The sequence below is a fragment of the Hydractinia symbiolongicarpus genome, chromosome 4, assembly GCF_029227915.1.
Source record: "Hydractinia symbiolongicarpus strain clone_291-10 chromosome 4, HSymV2.1, whole genome shotgun sequence".
Classification (NCBI taxonomy): domain Eukaryota; kingdom Metazoa; phylum Cnidaria; class Hydrozoa; order Anthoathecata; family Hydractiniidae; genus Hydractinia; species Hydractinia symbiolongicarpus.
In genome coordinates this window covers 17,642,970-17,662,755 of record NC_079878.1, presented here as the reverse complement: position 1 = coordinate 17,662,755, position 19,786 = coordinate 17,642,970, and the positions used below count along the sequence as shown (strand labels likewise).

General features: G+C 33.2%; 1 protein-coding gene across 1 annotated transcript in view; it reads right to left on the bottom strand.

Moving 5' to 3' along the window:
- LOC130641621 (zinc finger CCCH domain-containing protein 15-like) overlaps nt 1-19,786 on the bottom strand; it is a 48,835-nt gene that overhangs the window by 14,884 nt on the left and 14,165 nt on the right. Inside the window, exons 2-5 of the mRNA XM_057448495.1 lie at nt 9,815-9,886; nt 4,852-4,869; nt 4,567-4,596; nt 4,359-4,446 (exon numbers count right to left, since the gene is read on the bottom strand). Of these exons, the coding sequence (XP_057304478.1) occupies nt 4,359-4,446; nt 4,567-4,596; nt 4,852-4,869; nt 9,815-9,886 (208 nt within the window). The remainder of the gene's footprint in view (nt 1-4,358; nt 4,447-4,566; nt 4,597-4,851; nt 4,870-9,814; nt 9,887-19,786) is intronic.

The window sequence follows — 19,786 nt, the reverse complement described above, 5'->3', positions numbered from 1 at the left end:
CTAATAGCTAGATAGCTTGTATAGACTTTTGACATTTCCGCTTGCCAGGTGTGCAATTTCATTGCAAAACCGGTCTGTACATGTTGAATTGGTGGGTTAGAAATATTAATACCTATTGGAGGTTTTTTATGGCAAGTTAAGAGTATAGCTAGCAAGCCACGTTGTCCTTAAACTGTGTTGTACAGAAATGCAAATACCAAACTAACTAGGTAAAACTTATTTTATTTGTTGTTTGTTTATATTTGTGATATCCGTGATATACACTCAAAATCAGTCGCAGAAGGGAAGGAAAATGTAATCTGAAATCTTAAAAAGTTTGTTAACGACAGGCTGTGGAAACAAATGTATGTGTCACAAATCCTATTTTCCCAACAAGATAGCTTGTTTGGAAGAAGAACTTGTCAGTTTGAACATACAATCCAATCTGATCAATCAACCAAAAAACCATCATGAAAATTTGTCATGCAAGAAAACAAAATTGTACTGAAATAAATACACTTCACAAGATGAACAATAAAGTTAATTTAAAAAGTTCCTTCTGAAAAAACAGAACAGTGTCATTTGAATTTAGTTTACATTTCCACAGGATTCCTTAATGGTGCACTTTTAAATAATACTTCCAATGTCTAAGAAAAAATGCACACCGCAATATTTTTTCTAGTTTGTTATTTTTTACACATGAACTTTTAAAGGGGTAAAAGTTTCTCCGTAGTGGTTTTACAACAAAGCCCATAGTATCAATTACATTACCAGCTTTATTGAATAAGATTCTATAGACATTCACTATACATGGAAAGCATTACATTGTATTTAATATACAAAAGATGTATTTGTGGAAGCCAATGTTCCTAGCCAGCAGCAATCCAATAAATCATATTTCTTCAATGTTTACACAAAAAATACCAACTTTGCTAGAATGTTAAAGCAGCTAGCTAAAGTATACAAAAATGTAAGAGCTTGCTACGTTTAAAATGTTTGTCATGTAACGAATGTCAATTAAAGCTACAGGACTTTATTTCCAATACTGACCGCTCTGACTAATTTGATGTCCAGTCAGGGAAAGCTGCCAAGTAACCAAGTACTGCTGCTAATTAAAGAATTCTCTACATTAAAAGTAAGATAAAAATTAATTAAACGTGATATTTAGGATACAAAAAATTTCAAGATTCCAATTCGTCCTCTTTTGGTCAGAAAAGCAGCATTAAATTATTCCTTTCACCTTTGCACACAAGTTGGAAAAACACGGCAAAGGTCATTTGTTTTGGTACCCTATTTCAGGATGACCACTAATAAAATGAGAACACAAGTAAGGATATTAAGGAGAATTAAGGAGAAAAATTGACATTTTTTAAGGATGTTTTGCTGCGAACGAGAATAAAAAAAATAAAATAAGGATAAATAAGGAGAAAACCAATTTTAGTTCTATCTTTAATGTTACATACTATGTTCTATGATAAGAAAACTATACATATAAATATACATATAAATTATGCCCTGAAAGATAAAAAGTATAGGATTTCAGGTAACAGAGAAATATGTCTTATTTCACTGGTGACGAACATTCCATGAACACATTTCCCAGAAAGTTACGATTAAAAAAATTAAGAAATAAGGAGAAATTAAGGAGAATAGCTAAACTTTCAATTATTAAGTATTTTTAAGGAGATTTTCTTTTTCTAAGGTTATTTAGGAATTTAAGGAGTGATCACCCTGTATTTTCTGCAATTTTCTGACTAATTCAAGCCTTGCACGTTTTTTAAAAAATAGAGAGAGAAAATGACGTAATTTGAAAAATTAGGATTATTTACCTAAATTCATATGCATTATGAAATGGTTGTTTATTGGCCACAGCCCTGCCAGAATTTTGTGACTTTTCACAAAAACTGCTCCACCTCAAGTTCTTCTTTCATACAATAGTTCAGAAAAGTGTGACTTATTTTGTGTAGCTTTTTTGTGTATTTAGCAGGTCAACCTATTTTTGCAGGTCAACCTATTTTTGCAGGTCAGGCACGGACCGACAAGGCTTAACTCAGAAGATCATAATACATATATTCCAGCCTTGCGTCTTCCAATACAAGGAGGATTTGTTTATCTTAGCAACTCGTCGTAGTGACATTAAATGTCACGAAAAAAAACATCTTGGGATCAGATTTACTATTTCTTTTTAACAGCTATAACATGGTTGTCGACTGTGCCGTAATCAAAGATTCACTGTTGAATACATGATACCAGAATCTCTGTTTAATACTGGTTTATCTATTATTTCTTTAACAACTGGCGTTTTTTTACTTTTTCTACTTGATATTTTTGGATAAATACGGCTTTGCAGCATAATTTGCAAGATCATGCAAATAAAAAAGTCTACGGAATTAAAAACTATGCAAAAAATGTATCAAGAGCCCTGTGGTCTTTCACATACCTTCTGGAAAAATGAACATGAAAATATTGCCCAGGGTGTAGAATCAACACTGTGCGTGATTGCCCCTGCACTCTCCGTAAAGTTTGTACTAATCATTTCGTGTTTCATTCAATACACTCACAGTTCACAATCCGTGTCACGTAATCGTTGTCTTGCCTTGTGAATTCTTGCAAGTAATTGAAATCTATAATTTTTATGTCATTAGGGAATTATATTATATCTAAAAGTAGCTTTTTGCTTCTTTCATTTTTTTAACGGAGAAACAGTTGCAGGTTTAAACACCTTGAAAAGGCTACCATAACTTCTACTCAGATTTCTCAACGCCACAAGTTTCATAGTCACTTAAATCAAGTTTATCAATCAAACAAGCACCAAGTTCATACACAAGCTCATAGGCAAGCTGGTAAGCGTACAGTATGTATTACTTGATGTCTATTTTACAGTTTTGTAAAAATCAGACTTATATTTTTCGTTGTAGTTTGAGCCCTCTTTCAGGAATTTGTTACGAACTTCCAAAATAAAAGTGTTCTTGGTGCCCCCGACATTTCAGGAAGTAGTCCTATAGGAACACACAAAAAAGAAATAATAACAACAATGTGACCTTTTTCCCACTTAGCTATTATTGAAAGGTAAGTGTATGAATTCCAGTCTTGGAAGCAACTGATTATTGAATTTATATAAAAACTGACATTTACTCGAAAATAACTTTTTAATACTTTAATTGTCAACATGTCCCAATAAATTTTTTCACTTTAGATATCATTTAATTGTGTAAAGTTTACAAGAGCTGAACAAGAAACGCGAAATTTACATTTGCTAATTTGTTGAGTGTCTTCAATAATTTTTTACATACATGGAATATGCTTTAAATTTGAGGCGTAATGGAATACTACTTTGCTACTAATTTTCGTTTTTTTATTTAGTGTTCCTCTAAATATTTTGCCATTAAATGACTTATACCTTACTATTTATAACGTAGGAATTTTTTTTCATAAAGCAAACTACGATATTATAAACTTTTGATTAATTTTTCATTTCAGTCCCTAAATCTATCACGAACAAGTTTTTAAATAATATATTACTTTGCTAATCTTGAAGTGAAATCTTAAAAGCAACTGACCCTTTAAATCTCGATTTAAGGTTCATGATAATCAAATTCGTTTAGAATGGTCAAATAATTACACAACAATGATGATGATGATGAAAAAATCATCCCCATCCATCATCCCCATCCCCATCCATCATCCCCATCCATCATCCCCATCCATCATCCATCATCCCCATCCATCATCCATCATCCCCATCCATCATCCATCATCCCCATCCATCATCCATCATCCCCATCCATCATCCATCATCCCCATCCATCATCCATCATCCCCATCCATCATCCATCATCCATCATCCATCATCCATCATCCATCATCCATCATCCATCATCCATCATCCATCATCCATCATCCATCATCCATCATCCCCATCCATCATCCCCATCCATCATCCATCATCCCCATCCATCATCCCCATCCATCATCCCCATCCATCATCCCCATCCATCATCCCCATCCATCATCCCCATCCATCATCCATCATCCATCATCCATCATCCATCATCCATCATCCATCATCCATCATCCATCATCCATCATCCATCATCCATCATCCATCATCCATCATCCCCATCATCATCATCATCATCATCATCATCATCATGTTTTAAAAACCACAGATATTGTATAAACAAATAATAGTCTAAAATTTATTTTTTATTTTTAAAATAATATATAATATATCCACAGTTAGGGAAAATGACATTTTGGCGATAAAATTGGACATATTAAAACTCTTGTTTGAGCTTCTCCTACTTAATTAAAGTGATCCAAAAAAAATTCCGTAATAACAAGGATATGTTTTTAAACGAAAAAATGAACAACATTACCTGCTGCAACTTTTTGTGCTTGCTGAACTGGTTTGAAAAGGGCGTTCAGTTCTTCCAGCTTTTGTTTCTCAATTTCTCGTTTGCTTAGCTGAAAAGCAAAAATAAAAAAATGTCAAAAAGGAGAACGAGAAAACATGCTATAAGTAAGAAAAGTATGGTCATTGATTCTATGTGTTTGATTCAAAGTAACAAAAGACAAAAAAACTACCTTGTGTGCCCCCGTTGCTTCTTCTTTTTTCTAAAGTAGAGCAAAAACTTGGAAGAACATTTTTCTAATATGCAGAATTCAAGATAGCAGTCACCCTCGTTGGGACACAAGTAATGTTAGGATGTTCACATGTTATGACTCATGTTCTACAATGTTGTATTTTGTTACATCTAAATGTACACATCCTTTGTTCTGGTATGTAACTTTACAAATGAAAAAAAAAACTTTTTATTTCCAAAGTGTATACAAAATTTCCAAATATATATGTAAAATCAAAATGAATACCTTTTGGTTTCCTTGAACCTAAAAAACAACAAAAAATTAAACATAACAATACACAAACCTATTTACTAAATAATTTGCATACATGCCTCTCTATCAGTTATTTTTTAAAAAATATTACGTTGAAGGGTCCCCACCCAAAATATGAAATAAAAGTTTACTGATTTCTTTTATAATCTCAAAAACATCCTGTATTTTGGAATTCAGATTTAATGATCTATCAACCAGTTGGCACAACAAAATGACAACACGAAATTTGAAATCTGGGGTTAAGTAATTAAAACCACCATTATAATTGCACCTATAATCATAGTGATAACAAACACATTTCAAAACTTCGTGTTAACAGGTGGACAAAAATGCACATAATAGGAATATGAGTAATAGGTTGATTGGCGACCCACCATGAAATTTACCCGTTTAATGACTAGTTTATTACTAATTTTTAATTTTTTAAAACAGTTTCTTGGTGGCTACTGATATTATTAGTCTGTTATAAAAATAGACTACTTCCATAGGGCCGTGTCTGTGACTTTTTGTGTATCATTTGTTTGCTAACAAGTTAGTTCTTTCTTAATGTAAATACATTAGTCTAACATCAATACCATCATTATTATTGAAGCCATAGCAATTTAATTATAAGCTTGAGGTCTAATAACTTGGAACCAAGTAGAAATAACTAACAGGGTGCTGAATTGGGGCCATCTGAGGCCAAAATTAAACTCTACACAATGGAGGCACAGGATAAACAATTTTTTAAAACAAACTTTGTACATTGTGGCCCAGCTGGCATCAGCAAAAATTTAAACCCTTATATCTCTCCTAAACCCTTTGTTGAAAGCACGATCCTATACATTTTTTTTATCATGCATGCATGCATGCATGCATGCATGCACGTAATTTTCACGTTGCATTACAAAGTTGATATCAATGCTTTTATTTAAATTAGTGAAGCCACAGCATTTAAATTATTACACGAAAATAACTAGTCAACTAATTAACGCGAATTTGAAAATTTTGCGTTATTAAAACCATGTAAATTTCATACCTACATAGACTTCTCCTCTGTTAATTAATGGTTCGCGTTAAAAAAACATCTATATTTTATATATACTTTTGCAAAATACCTTTTAAAAATATAATTATATGATTCGAGATCTTCTTTCTAATCTAGAAAGCGGTCAACAAAACATAAAACAGAGCTAGGGAGTGTTCTTTTCTTATTTCTAACAAATCAACAAAAGTCCTTACAAGCAACATTTTAAATTTATCAAGCTAAAAATTCCACATCTTCAATCAGTCTTGGTCATGAATATTTGCACCCACGTGCGGTGGTACGTACGCCTACACTAATACAGGTTAGCTTATGATTTTGGCGTGTAATTATTGCATTCAGGAGAGCATTATTTTTTACTTTTTATTTGCCGACGTAATTTTGTTGTGAAATTCAAATGAATGGTGTTATAATGAAGAGCGTAAGGTATAGAGAACATTAAAGTCGGCCCCTTTCCTTCATGCTGACACTCTTATGCTCGGCTGGTGCATTACACTGAGACTCGAACGAAAGACGGAAGACCATTTGGAACCATGCCACAAGTCAGTCCGACCTTCATCGTCACAGAGAATACTGCGAGAAGAGTGCGCACCCATGCAAGTTAAATATAACCAGAACATGGAAGAGGTTAGGTGTCCTGTACCTTAATACAGCTTTCGGACGAATGTTCTCGTGACGTAATATCAAATAAAAATATGTTTTTAGAAGGGGAAAGAGAAATCAAATATGTTTAGTAATAATAACCGAAAAAATTGTATATCGAATTAAAAAGAAGTCCAGAAGTTCTGTCTCCCACACTACATAGCAGGCAATAAGTCAGTCCTGCCCTCGGAGATGTTCTGCAAAGACTCTAACAATTGAGTCTCCTGTACAGTTTTGCTTTGCATTAAACTGTGACTGTGACAAGCATTTTCGAAGCTTGTCATCGGCGACATCTGCTATTCAACTTAATGATGCCCTGACCTTCAGTTCGTAAATAGCACGTGTACAATTTAATTCCTAATCAGTTTATGTTAGAACATAGAGAGCTAGTTGTGACAGAACTATTAACTTAAGAAGTACACCATCGGGAATGTAGGTCAATAGGACTTGTACTTCATTTCCATTTGTCATCGTCTTAAGGAGATCAATACAAGGTTAATGACGAATTTTTTTGCCAGCTGATACATTTTAACGCGGAAGAACAATTATGTATTGGTTTGGGTAAGGGATTACTCTAAAATAGCTCAGCTCTGCTTGGCGTGTGTACGAAGTAGAACAAGGCGTGTGATAAAGATCACGCCCGAATTTCACATGGCGTGTGCGGAGGCGTTCACGTGCGATCGCACGCCATTCATGACCAAGACTGTTCAATCTTATCTTCTTTATCGTCTTTTTCGTCATCCTGTCTTTTTCGATCCCTAACATTTCCGACAGTCATCTACATATTTCCCAGTCAGCGGATACTCAACATCTTTCACTTCTTAAATTAATTACCACACACTTAAATACCAAAATTTATAAATTCACGTTAATTTTATGTATTATGGTACGTTCACTTTTTTATTTTTATATTTATGTTTAGGAAAAAAGGCAAAATAACACCCAATAAATGATGGAAATATTAACAACAGCGGTGGTGGCAGCAGCAACAACAGCAATAGCAACAGCAGCAACAATTTTAATAATAACATTAGACTGGCCCGTAGAAAAATCCAATTTACTCTGAAAAAATAATTAAAAAAATGTTTTTTTACGTAAACAATACCTTAACCTGATCATTGTGTAAAGGAATTTTTAGAGAAAGTTATTGGTCCATTGCATTATTGTGTACTTCTCAAAATGCTAAATATCATCATTAGCAGCAGTTCAGCTTCCCATAATTAAATTTAAATTGTGTTCTACAAGTAGTTATAAAGTTTAGTTATAAAACAAAAACTCCGCTTATAACTTCTTTATATGTATAGGTCGAAATTCTTGGCCGTAAACATTGCTGTAACTTGCAGGAGATAATATCAATATTTCAACCTGTTTCCATGTTATTTTACCTTCAATATTAAGTAAAGGGCAATGGCTTTTCTAAAATGTTACACTGTAACGTCACTTTGCATGTCACAGACTCACAGACATGGATAGAGTATTAGCATACTGGTGGATAGGCCCATGAAAAAATCCACTTGGGAGAAGAAAAATCAAAAAAGATGATTAATCATAAGCAATTAAATGACATCGGCAATATACTAAAAAATCTTTTTTAGAACTTGTTTAGCTATATTAATTAGCCTGAAACACTGATTAAGAAAATGTATAGAATTATGTGTTTTGTCAAACAGTTACAGAGGGTTACTCCTTAAATGTTGGTTGTCTTGTGTATAAGTTGAAACGCCATTGCATTGCAGTTATAAAGGCAGAGGCTAAATAACTTGGAAATGTTATTCAGGTCTGATTAAATTGACTGAATTAAACCTTAATATCGCTAAATAATATTTGATATTAACCTTGTGCTTAAGATTACCAACAGGGTTACGAAAATCATTAGAGAATCAGGTCTTGTAATTCAGCATTTCTAGCGTCAGGAAATAATGGCGGTCACAATTTCAGTACTTATCATAACACTGCGGCAGTTTCGTAACTCACATCAGCAAAATTATGCCATAGTTTTTCAGCTTAACAAAACACATCAGAAACCCAATACTTTTGTCAGTATTTATGCTTTCAGCCAATGTAACGCAACATATTTATAGCGTTCTCACCTCACATATGCTGTCTTACATGTGAAATGTCAGTTCTTATATTACCTCTTAAAGTTGAAACAAAAACAGAAAAGTAAAATAGCTTTTATTTTCTTATACACCGTAGAAAATTATTATATTAAAAAAACTGTTAATAAATTATAATTAATAAAAACTATAAAATAATATGCAACACAAAAACATCAGTTTAAATGCATGAGCATTTACGTGTGGTGTAGAAAAAAGGCATTTTTATTTAATTAATTTTTAACCTTTCCTAACTATTCGAATAACCACAAGCCGTTATAAACTGTTTTTTATGATGTAGTTGAGCCTGCAAATATTTGTCAATGATGGTTACAATGTTTTATGTATTGCCATAACTGAACTACGCTCTATATCTTTCATTTATTTTATTTTAGTTATTTTAATAAACTTAAATATTGCTGCATTTCTTTTAAATTCTCCAAAAACGAACATACACAGATTATATAATTGTCATTTTTTATGATATACTCAAATGAAATACACAAAGCATAACATATTTATGATTCCTCACAAAATCATCAGAAAGTGAGCCTGTAAAGCCTAAATGTTTGGTATAAAATGATAAAAATATTGCCATAATTTTAAAAAATTCAATGACCAGCATCGTCACAAGTAAAAACAAACTGATTTAATAGGCTTGAGAAAAAAATATATTTATATAACGAAGAAAAGGGCTTCAAAGCCTCCAGTGTGTGGGGTTCACTTGCTAAATCTTCCCCTGACCTCATAGCAGCACACCAAAATGGACTATGTAAAAATTTTGGATTACACTGACAGAGCTTTTACTGCCATTGATGCTTGTGATTTATTATGCGGGTCGATTTTCTTATGCCAAGGTCTTAGAAAGATAATATAGTGAACATTTATCATCTAAAAGGTTGTTGGGATGGTTTAAAGCTGATTCTTTCAACTACAAAACCTTCCTCACAATCGCACAGCTTTGCATGCCTTGATAATTTGGACGTGCAGTAAATTACAAGTCTCATATTTGTAAATTGATAGTCAGGCGTGTGAGCCAGCAATTGTCTTTTTTATATGACTAAGACTACCTTGCTATTCCTGAAATACCACTTTTATGCACACAATACTGAATTCAAAAAAATTTTTTTGTTCTGTCTATTAAAGACTACAACATAAACGAACAGATACTTACCTGCTGTGTCACTGTTTTGATATAAGTTTGTTGCTTTTTACCCTTTTTGTTTTTTAACCCAAATGTTTTATCCTAAATATAAGAAATAAACAAATTTAAACATTCCGTGTAACAAATCACAGTTGATCAGTGTAAAAAAACACTGAATTTTCTGGTTAATATTATCAGTATAAAACAAACTCCAGCCTACAGTTTTTCAAGAGATTAAAAGGAAAGTTTTTTGAAACAAATCACAATGCAAAACAACATGCAGATCCCAAGTTATGGGGTTATCAGCAAAAAATTAAGGAACCTGGGATAAGCAAATGAGTGCCATGTTGGTTAAGAAATTATTCATCTGCGTGTTTGCACGCATATGTTTGAAATAGTCGTCCTATCCTATGAAAGCGAAGTTTTTAGCTACCATTTTGAAGTTAGCAGAGTTCCGGAGTAGTAAGCCTGTTTTTCGCCGGACTTAGATTTCATTAACCAATCAGAAACCTTATTCGTTTCATGTGTTTACGCAACCTGGCGTTCATTTTTCGGCCGGGTATCCACATACGAAACCACAACACAAGGCCACGAGGACGGACTGGTTTTACATTGCTTTTACGAACTTAATCTTTTCCCAATCTTTTCCCATTTTCTTTGAAGCACTTATCTACACCTTAATCCCTTCATATTTTTTAATCCTTGCAAAAGAATGCAAAGGTCAACACATTCTCATGATAGCTGCTCATCACATAGCTCTATAGCTAGCTAGGAGCATGCTAAATATATTACCACTTTATCTAGCTATGTATAAATCTTAAACAAACCAATTCTAAGATTTTAGCTGGGAACGTAGATTTCGAGGCAGCATTTTTCTAAAGATGGCTAGCTAATACCTAGCCATTCCCATTCTTTTAAAGTTTTTATTCAGTTAGCTAGCTAGCTATTGAGCTACCTCTGGTTAAAAAGTGAAAGTTTGGCTAATATATACAGTTTTTAGCTACCTACAACAATTTTTAGGATGTTAAATGTAAATGTTCAATCTACTGTTAAAAATGGGCTGCTTTGCATGTGTTATTATTTAATTTGAAGCTGTGAAAAGGCTATTACGCCTATAATAGGCATGCGTGACACAGTTTTCCTCTACCAAAATAAGATAATGTTTACTAACGGTTTTTTTTCATTGTAACAAAGGTTGTAAACTGTGCTAAAAGGACAATAAGCATAAATGCATGTGCAACATGGTTTACCTCAGTCCAGTGTTAACGATGGGCTGGACGTTGCGTCACATCTATACGGATGTGCAACAGCTCTTACGTTAACTAAGTTCTCAGCCTGAAGTATTTTAACTTTCACCGGGAACATTCTCCATAAAATAAAAAAATGTTGGCCGACTGTTTCTTCTATGACGGGGTAGCAACGAGTTGTAAACTTTATTTCAGCTAAATTTATGAATATTTAAAACAGTACATATCAACCGAAACACTTAAATGTTGTGGCTGCCTTACTATATTTACGACATACTGCATACCCTTACTAAAATGCTCCACCTGAATGTGTGACACTGCGGTTCTTATTAGGCGCTCCACTTGGCATTCAAAGTTATGTATATTTAAAAAAGTACATATCAACCAAAACACTTATGTTGTGACCGCCTTACTATATTTACGACATACTGCATACCTGTATTAAAACGCTCCACCTGAATGTGTGACATTGCAGTTCTTATTAGGTGCTCCACTTGGCATCCAAAGCCAGACCCCACAGTAAAAGTTATGTATAATTAAAAAAGTACATATCAACCAAAACACTTATATGTTGCGACCTCCTTACTAGATTTACGACATACGGCATACCTGTATTAAAACACTCCACCTAAATGTGTGACACTGCTGTTCTTATTAGGCACTTCACTGGGCATTTAAAGCAAGACCGCACAGTTACAGTTTTGTATATTTAAAAAATTACATATCAACCGAAACCGAAATTTTGTGAATGCCTTACTAGATTTACGATATACTACATACCTGTACTAAAAATAAATAAATAATAATAATAATAATAATAATGATAATGATAATAATGATAATAATGATAATAATAATAATAATAATAATAATAATGATAATAATAAAAAATATTTAAGGTGGCTAGCTTAGAAAATTACAAAAACCTATAGTTAGTGGATTGTTTCCACTGGGGGCCACAAGAACAAAAAAGAAACAGAAAATGATAAACCTTAGACTGCCTCAGTTCAATCAAACATAGTAACATTTATAATCTGTGAAAATTGAAAAAAAGAAAGAAAAAAAAAAGAAAAATTAAAAAAGTTAAAAAGTGATCTCCATTAGAATTTGCCAAATACATTAGAGATGGAAGTCTTAAACGAAAGCAGACTTCCATCAGGTCACTTGGTCTGGAAGATTATTCCACACTTTTGAAGCTCTAAAACTAAAACGCTCCACCTGAGTGTGTAACACTGTGGTTCTTATTTGGCACTCCACTGGGCTTTCTAAGCCAGACCGCAGTTACCTGTGGCTTGACCACTGAATGTGTTTTACTGAGTCTTGTTACTTTTCTTGGTGTCTGTTGATATATATCAAATAGCACAGCAACCCTTTTGAGCCAAAATAATATTGATTGTATAACATTGTTCATGGTCCCTTTCTGCAGTTCACAAAGATAGGGCAGCAGGGGCGGTATAGAATAGTGTATTTGTTCTTTAACCTACCTCTAGGCCAGGCGCACTTTACATCTTTGATCGATTTTCATACACGTTTTTTTTTATAAGAAGCCTAAGCATTTGGTTGAACCTGGAATTTCTTAAAATTTCAATATCTTGAGCCTGGAATGTTTCCTAGTTTTCCTTATTTGAGTCTGAAAGGTTTCCTAAAAAAATATTTTATTTACCATGTTTTTTTATGGTATAGGCTATGATTAATGAACGACATATGCTATGTTCGCACAGTATCATATGGAAGTTCATTAATTCGTTTTTTATTTCTGACATTACATTAGTTTGTTATAAATAAATGCATGTTTAAAAAACGTGTAGCGGTGGCAGTTCAGGTTCCGTCCCAACGAAAAAAACTAACAAGACCGTTGGGGGGGGGGGGGGGGGGATGATTATGGCGGCCTTTCTTTATCCTTCTTAGGTCCCGCCATCATTTTCAGAATTTCATTTCGGCTCAGCCAAGAAGACTGGTTTGATCCATTTACGTTCGTTCATAAATTATTGTGCATCCTAAATGCAAAACGGTCTGCGTATGTATGACTATTTGATTTCTCTGGCAGCGCAGATGTTAAAGACGCATGTATTCTTGTTGTTTATCAATTCACCTTCACAATAACTACACATTGATGAAGTTTGACTACACATCACTTAGCAGACATAAATTACTGATTACATAAAACATAAAAGTTTGCTTTTCCTTAAAGGGAACCCCACGCGTAAAATGATGCTAGACTTATATTACACAGCTTAAAAAGTTGGTTAACAAGTATTTTTAAATTTTTTAAAATGCTCTTTTCGTTCTCAAGATATTCACATTTAAAGAATATCAGATTTAATTATGCTGCATAAATTATGATGTGATATTTAAGTAATAGCAAATTTTAACATTTTCTGTAATCAGTAATTTTAATGTTATCAATGCATACATATTATAAAAGTAAATTGATTCTTGTATTTTTTTTTTGAAACAATGGCACTCGTTTGCTCGTCCCAGGCCTCCTAATTTTATGCTGACAACCCCATAACTTGGGATCTGCATGTCGGTTTTCAATCAAATTTATGAGCAAACATATAGGGCCTATACAAGCCTACAAAATTTTATTGTAAACCAAATTGCAAACCACTTTTTCGTAACTCTGTAAAAACTAGAAAAAGATCTAAAAATTCGCTCTAGAACTAACCTAATTGAATTTAAACAAGATAGTGGTTCCCATGACGCCACAGGAAAAGTGCCAACATGAGCCAAAATTTAATGCTGCTATTTTGTTTCTTTAATGAAATACTATAAGTGTACCAAGTTTGGTTAAGTTAGTCTATCAAAAGTTATTCAGGGGGCGCGGAATCCCCACCCTGGTCATATATGTTTGAAAACCCCTGTACCGAATAGGGTTAAAGAAGATAAACACGCAAAAAAATCTAACTGGTAAACATTTTGCATTTTTACATTATTTGAAATTTAAATGGTTATGGAAACAAACTTTTACAAGAAACCTATATTTCATCAAAAGAAATATTTACCCAAATATACAGCAAAATTTAATACGTTTTTTTCACTAGACATTTCCCCTATAATATTATACTTTATATGACTTTGTATGCTTTTTATATAATTAGTATAAAAGTTAGGATTTTGAATTCTTTAAACAAAAAAAGTTTATAAGCATTATATGCAATGACAAGGTATTATAAAAAACCAGGGGTATTTAATGACAAGGTATTATCAAAAACCACAGGTATTTAAACAGCAGTATTTGTTAGCCTTTTGCTAAATAAAGCAGATGTAAAAGTTAAGAGGCATAAAATATTTTGCTTTTTAAAGAAATGTTTAAAATACGATTGTTTCAAGAAAAAGGTGTTGAATTTATTTTGTCACAACTTCATGCACGGAGTTTTCTAATAAAAGAAACACAATTACGAAGGTAACCCCAACCTAGTATTGCATGTTGGGTATGGCTTCAGTTGACATTAAATCAAGCCTGTAACACCATAGAAAATCAATAGACATAATTACCTCAAAATACTGCAATTTGGCAAGTTTGTAAATTACACTGATGTGCAAAAGTTAGTTACACTTAGATCCTGTTCTGAAATATACTCCCTGTTAATAATTTCAGCATGATTCACTCTATTGATTTGTTGGGGACACACACTAAGAGTACATGGGTGTTCAAGAACTTCAATTAGGGTGTCCTATTAGTGGAGCACCTTGTCAGTTCTATTACACCTCAGAAGGTGGTCTATAGCCCCATAAAAAACATTATACTCAAGGGTATTATAACATATGATAACAGAGTATTATAACATATATATATATATATATTTAAAATATATAACAAAATGTTTTTAAACACTTTAAGAAAGGACTGAAGTGTTCCAGAACAGCCTACTTAGGGTGTTCTGTCATAAGAACACCTTGTCTAAGTTGTATTACACTCTCCATAGTGTTCTGTAGTCCTTCAAAACCGTTACATTCAAGGGTGTTTTTCAACACCTTGAAGAGTGTTCCTGAAAGCCCCAATGCATGAATAACCCTATTTAAGCTATTTAAGGTGTTTAATCAACATATCACTCTAGGTATGCCTACCATTGTGTGAAGACTTTGCACAGTATTAAACTGATACTAACCGGTTTTGATGTTGTACTGTAAAATACAAGGCCTAAGGTCAAGAGCACAGACCAAACTTGCGAGATCTGTGCCCTGACCGAGGGCTTTGTTTTTTACAGTGCAATATCAAAATTCGAATAATTCTTCATTGGAGTCAAACATAACACAATGTCATTTCAAATATTTGGAATATTTTGTTGAATGTTTATATTAAAAACACAGTTGCTGATATTAGCTCCATAAAATGTCGAGTCCAAATACTTTTAATCATTATTGTAATTGCTGACGCATGATGCTTATGATACAGATTGGACTGAGTTGTTTTACGGTGGAAGCATCAGGATATGACTTTAAACTGTCAAGATTTTTATGGCCGCTAAGTTGGGAGACATGTGGATGGACATTGTTGTTCAGAAGTTTTAAAATTGATGTTTTACGAGCAGAATGATTTGATACATTGTTCTGAGATTTTTTGTTGTCATTACCCAGCAAGCAAGACGCTTTTAACAAAAATTCTCCAAGTTTACTTTTACTAAGGTGATAAGAATGAACCCAAATAGGATCGAACTGAGATATTGATTTTTTCATGAAAAGAAAGAAAGGTGAGCTTGAATTATTCATTACTGGATTAATCATTTCAGTGCAAACTAACTTTTTATATTTTTGTATACTGCACCTGGGCAATCCCACAAAGCAGTTACATAAGCTTTAGGATTAAAATGACGTTGATGACTATGTTTAAAAAAATAATTGTTTGCGGTGAGCAATCTTCAAATTGTTGCACAAAAAAAATTTATTTGTTTACATTTTAATACGTCATTTATAATTTACACACAGTAACTATGGTGATGTATAATGGTTTCCCAAACCTGTTAGTATGGCTCCATACAAAGCCCTGTTTTTATGAGTCATGAACTAATCAAATCATTGGATTTTTCCATACTAACCAGTTTTTTGTATCAGTCCGGTAATAAATGATGATACAGGCAGGGACACACTATAGCATTAGAAAAAACAACCTTGTCTATCCTTCAGCTATTTAAAAGAACCCCTGGGAGAGAGGTTAGACAGAAGGTTTACATACTTTTTAGTATTATCAATGCCTTATAATATAGTTGACTTTTTCTAACCCGAATCTCTATTATCCAAATCTTTCTATATTTCCAATGAATTAAAAGTCACCGTCGATTTTCGTTTAGAAACTCTTATAACTTACTTTCTAAAAAGCCTCTATAATCCAAACAAATTTTCAGGTCCCCTCCGCCAAATCCTCTCTGAAATTCAAGTTTTCGGAGTGGAAACAAAGCATTAACACTTTCAGCTGTTTTTTCGAAATTCAATTTTCTGTCAAATGTTTTTGTAAATGCACATCTATTTAATGAAGTTTTATGAGAATTGCATCTATTTTCCTTCAAAATGGCTAAGCGACTGCATGCAGATAAGAATTTGGAGACAAAGTACAAAGCTTTGTTGGTGTTAGGGAAGTCCAATAAAGAAGTGGTGCAATCATTTGGCATCCCGCCTAATGTGCTTTTGAACTGGAAAAAATACAAATAAAAGGTTTTGGATGCTCATAAAAATAGGAATGCCAATACCAAACGAATGAAGCCTGATACCTACAAGCAAGTTAATAATGCTACATCGAAAAGGTTTACACATATTCTAACTGAAAATGTTCTTGTTAGTGGCATCCTTATAAGGCTCTTTATTTTGCAAGAGAATTAACCTTGAAAAACTTCAAGCATCAGATGGCTGGTTGGACAAGTGGAAGAAAAGGTTAATTTGATATTTTACTTAATACTGAAATGTTTACTAAGTACATACTTCTTGTTCTAGAGCATCTTAGGAAGTCTTTCTTTGAGAATATTAATGTACTTTTCTTCTGTTGTAAATATTAAACGTGATGGTACTTTTATTTCTAAATCACTGTTTTCGTTTACCACTTTACTTTGCTTCTGTTTTCTTTGTGAGCTTTTAGAAAATAGAATAACTTCTCTGATTTTCCAGCAGCATAGTTGCCCTTTTTTTGTTATCTGGTTCAGCGCTACATCTAATTTTTCACAGCAAAAGGGGTCCATGTTTGTTTAAAAACATGATGATCCATAACAAAAGCTTCAATTTCAATGTCTTATGTAAAACAATCGGTATTAATTCAAGACTCAATAACTTTGAAACAAATTGTCAATGGCTGTTACGGCTTAGGTTACACTTGCAATGTTTTTATCTCTTTTTCTACAGGTATGGCATATCCTTTAAGACGAATGCAGGCAAATCTAGGTCAGTTACAGAAGAGATGATAGCAGCCTGGCTTGAGACAACACTGCTGGCAATCCTTTCTATATACCCAATTGAAAACATCTTCATTGCTGATGAATTCAACATATTCTACCAATGCCTAAAAAACAAGACATTTTATTTGAAGAAAGAAAAGTGTAGTGGTGACAAGCACAGCAAACTTCGATCCACAGGGATGCCAGCTGGAATTGCGAAAAGGTGAAAGGCTATCAATGTTTGTCAATGGAAAATTTAAACGATGATGATGACCCATTTGCAAGTTTGACTAAAGAGGAAGGTGTCATCGAGGATTTACAAGGTGAGCTTTAAGTGATTAAAGAAAAGTTCAATGTGGACTTCGGAATTAACAGACAAGCTTGTTGATATTGACTTCGAGATCAGCGTATCCGGTTCGTATCTGATGCAGACACCATTGCCGAAGTAAGGGGACTTGATGATGACAATGATATTGAGGATGATGACTCCAACAACTCAGAATTAACTGACATACTGACCAAGCCAGATTTTAAAGATGCCGTAAATGCCATTTCATCTTAGAGGATTACAGACTGTTTACCAAATTTGGAGTCGATTTGAGAAAAGCGCTCAGCGACGCAGGTCGTATTTTTGATTTGGACAAATTATCAAACAAGAAACAATCAAAGATTGCACATTTTTACAGCAGTGTATAGATTGTATCACAGAGTTTAGGAAAAGAAAAAATTCTAAAAAAAACTTGCTCATTCTTTTTTATTTTTCACCATTTCTCTCTCTGATCTAAATTTCCATCCTTTAAATGTAAGCTTTAAGCATTGTCAAAATATAACATTAAATGTTGCGTAGTTAGAATGGCCACAACGTAAATAAATGAACTTAATTAAAAAAAGGGAGACAGCAATGTTCTTATAACATCAAACTTCCACTAAATACACATTCATTTTATGTTTACTGCTCATATCATTGACTTTTACTACAGAAGTGGCTTTTATACTTTTGTTTTTGTTTATCTGATTAAGTTTTAGGAGTAATAATAACAAAACTTTATATAGAAGTTGACTTTTCTTATGAAAAAGAAAAATTGTTACCGTTTTGCTTACAAATGTACTGCAGTGTATCCTTAGCTAGCTAACAAACTTAATTTCACCTACACTTCCATAGTTTTTTTGTAGACATTCATTTATTTCGAATGTAAGTCAACAAATTGTATCTCGCAATCCTGCTACCTCATACCCTAGATGAAGAGGAAATTGGCTGGCCAAAGAATATGAAATGAATATGAAATAGCAACAGTGCAGAATGAAGATGAAATGGAAATTAGGAAAAGTTTTTTTGGTGACACAAAAATATTCTTGCTGACTATAGGTTGTGGTTTTAAGGGCGTTGTAAGTTATGGTAGCGTGTTAAATTCTCAAAAGTACATTAGATATATCAGTAAAAAGCAGTGTCGCATACAACCCGGTTATGAAGCTGTACAGTGTGTCAAGACTGTAATCAAACTTTGTTGATTTGCACATAAAGATTGAGGAAAGTATTGAGAAGCCACTTTTCAAAGTGTTTAATTCAGATCCACTTCTTGCAGTTTCTTCTTCCAAACTTTTCAAAGTTAAACAAGACACATTAATCGCAATTAATAATAGTCTTAGGAAAAATTGGCTAGGTTGTGAGTTTTTAGTCTGACCAGGTCAAATGTTAGAGGTGTTAAGCAAGCCATTACATAGATTAACACAAGGAACAGCACAAAAAATGATCTTAATGTCCTTGAAGATGTCTTACATTTGCCCTGAGCAAAATGCTGGGGAAACTAGTGCTTTGTACTTACTTGATGTGCTACGTTACTGGGACCTAGTGACACATTCAAAACTATTGGATACTAATGGAATATCACATACTAAAAAGTAACAACTATTTAATATTTCCTATTAAATATTTATTTTCTATGTCAACACTTTGATAAAAGCTTAGCCCTTTTATTAAACAGATCCTTAACATCAGATTATATAATGAGCAATTTTTCAGTAAGGCATAGGTCACATCTGCGCGTTCCGCACTTTAAAGGCTGAAATACACTATCATTTTTCAATGATCATTTTTCAATGATATATTCCAATGACATTAAAAATGACAAATTTTGGCGCAAATACACTATCATTAAAAACATGAAACTTGAGCATGTTTTCTTTGCAACATGGACTCTAAAGAAGAAATAGCAGCCGCTGCTGTTGTTGTGTATATTTTATCAAAAAAGAGAGCCAAACGTAGGAAAAGAAAGCAAAGAAATGTATGGGTGAAGCCGTGGTTAAATAGGCGAAATGAACTTGGCATCTACAATACTCTCATGTATGAACTGCGTGTAGAGGAAATTGCAGAGTATACGCGATTTTTAAGAATG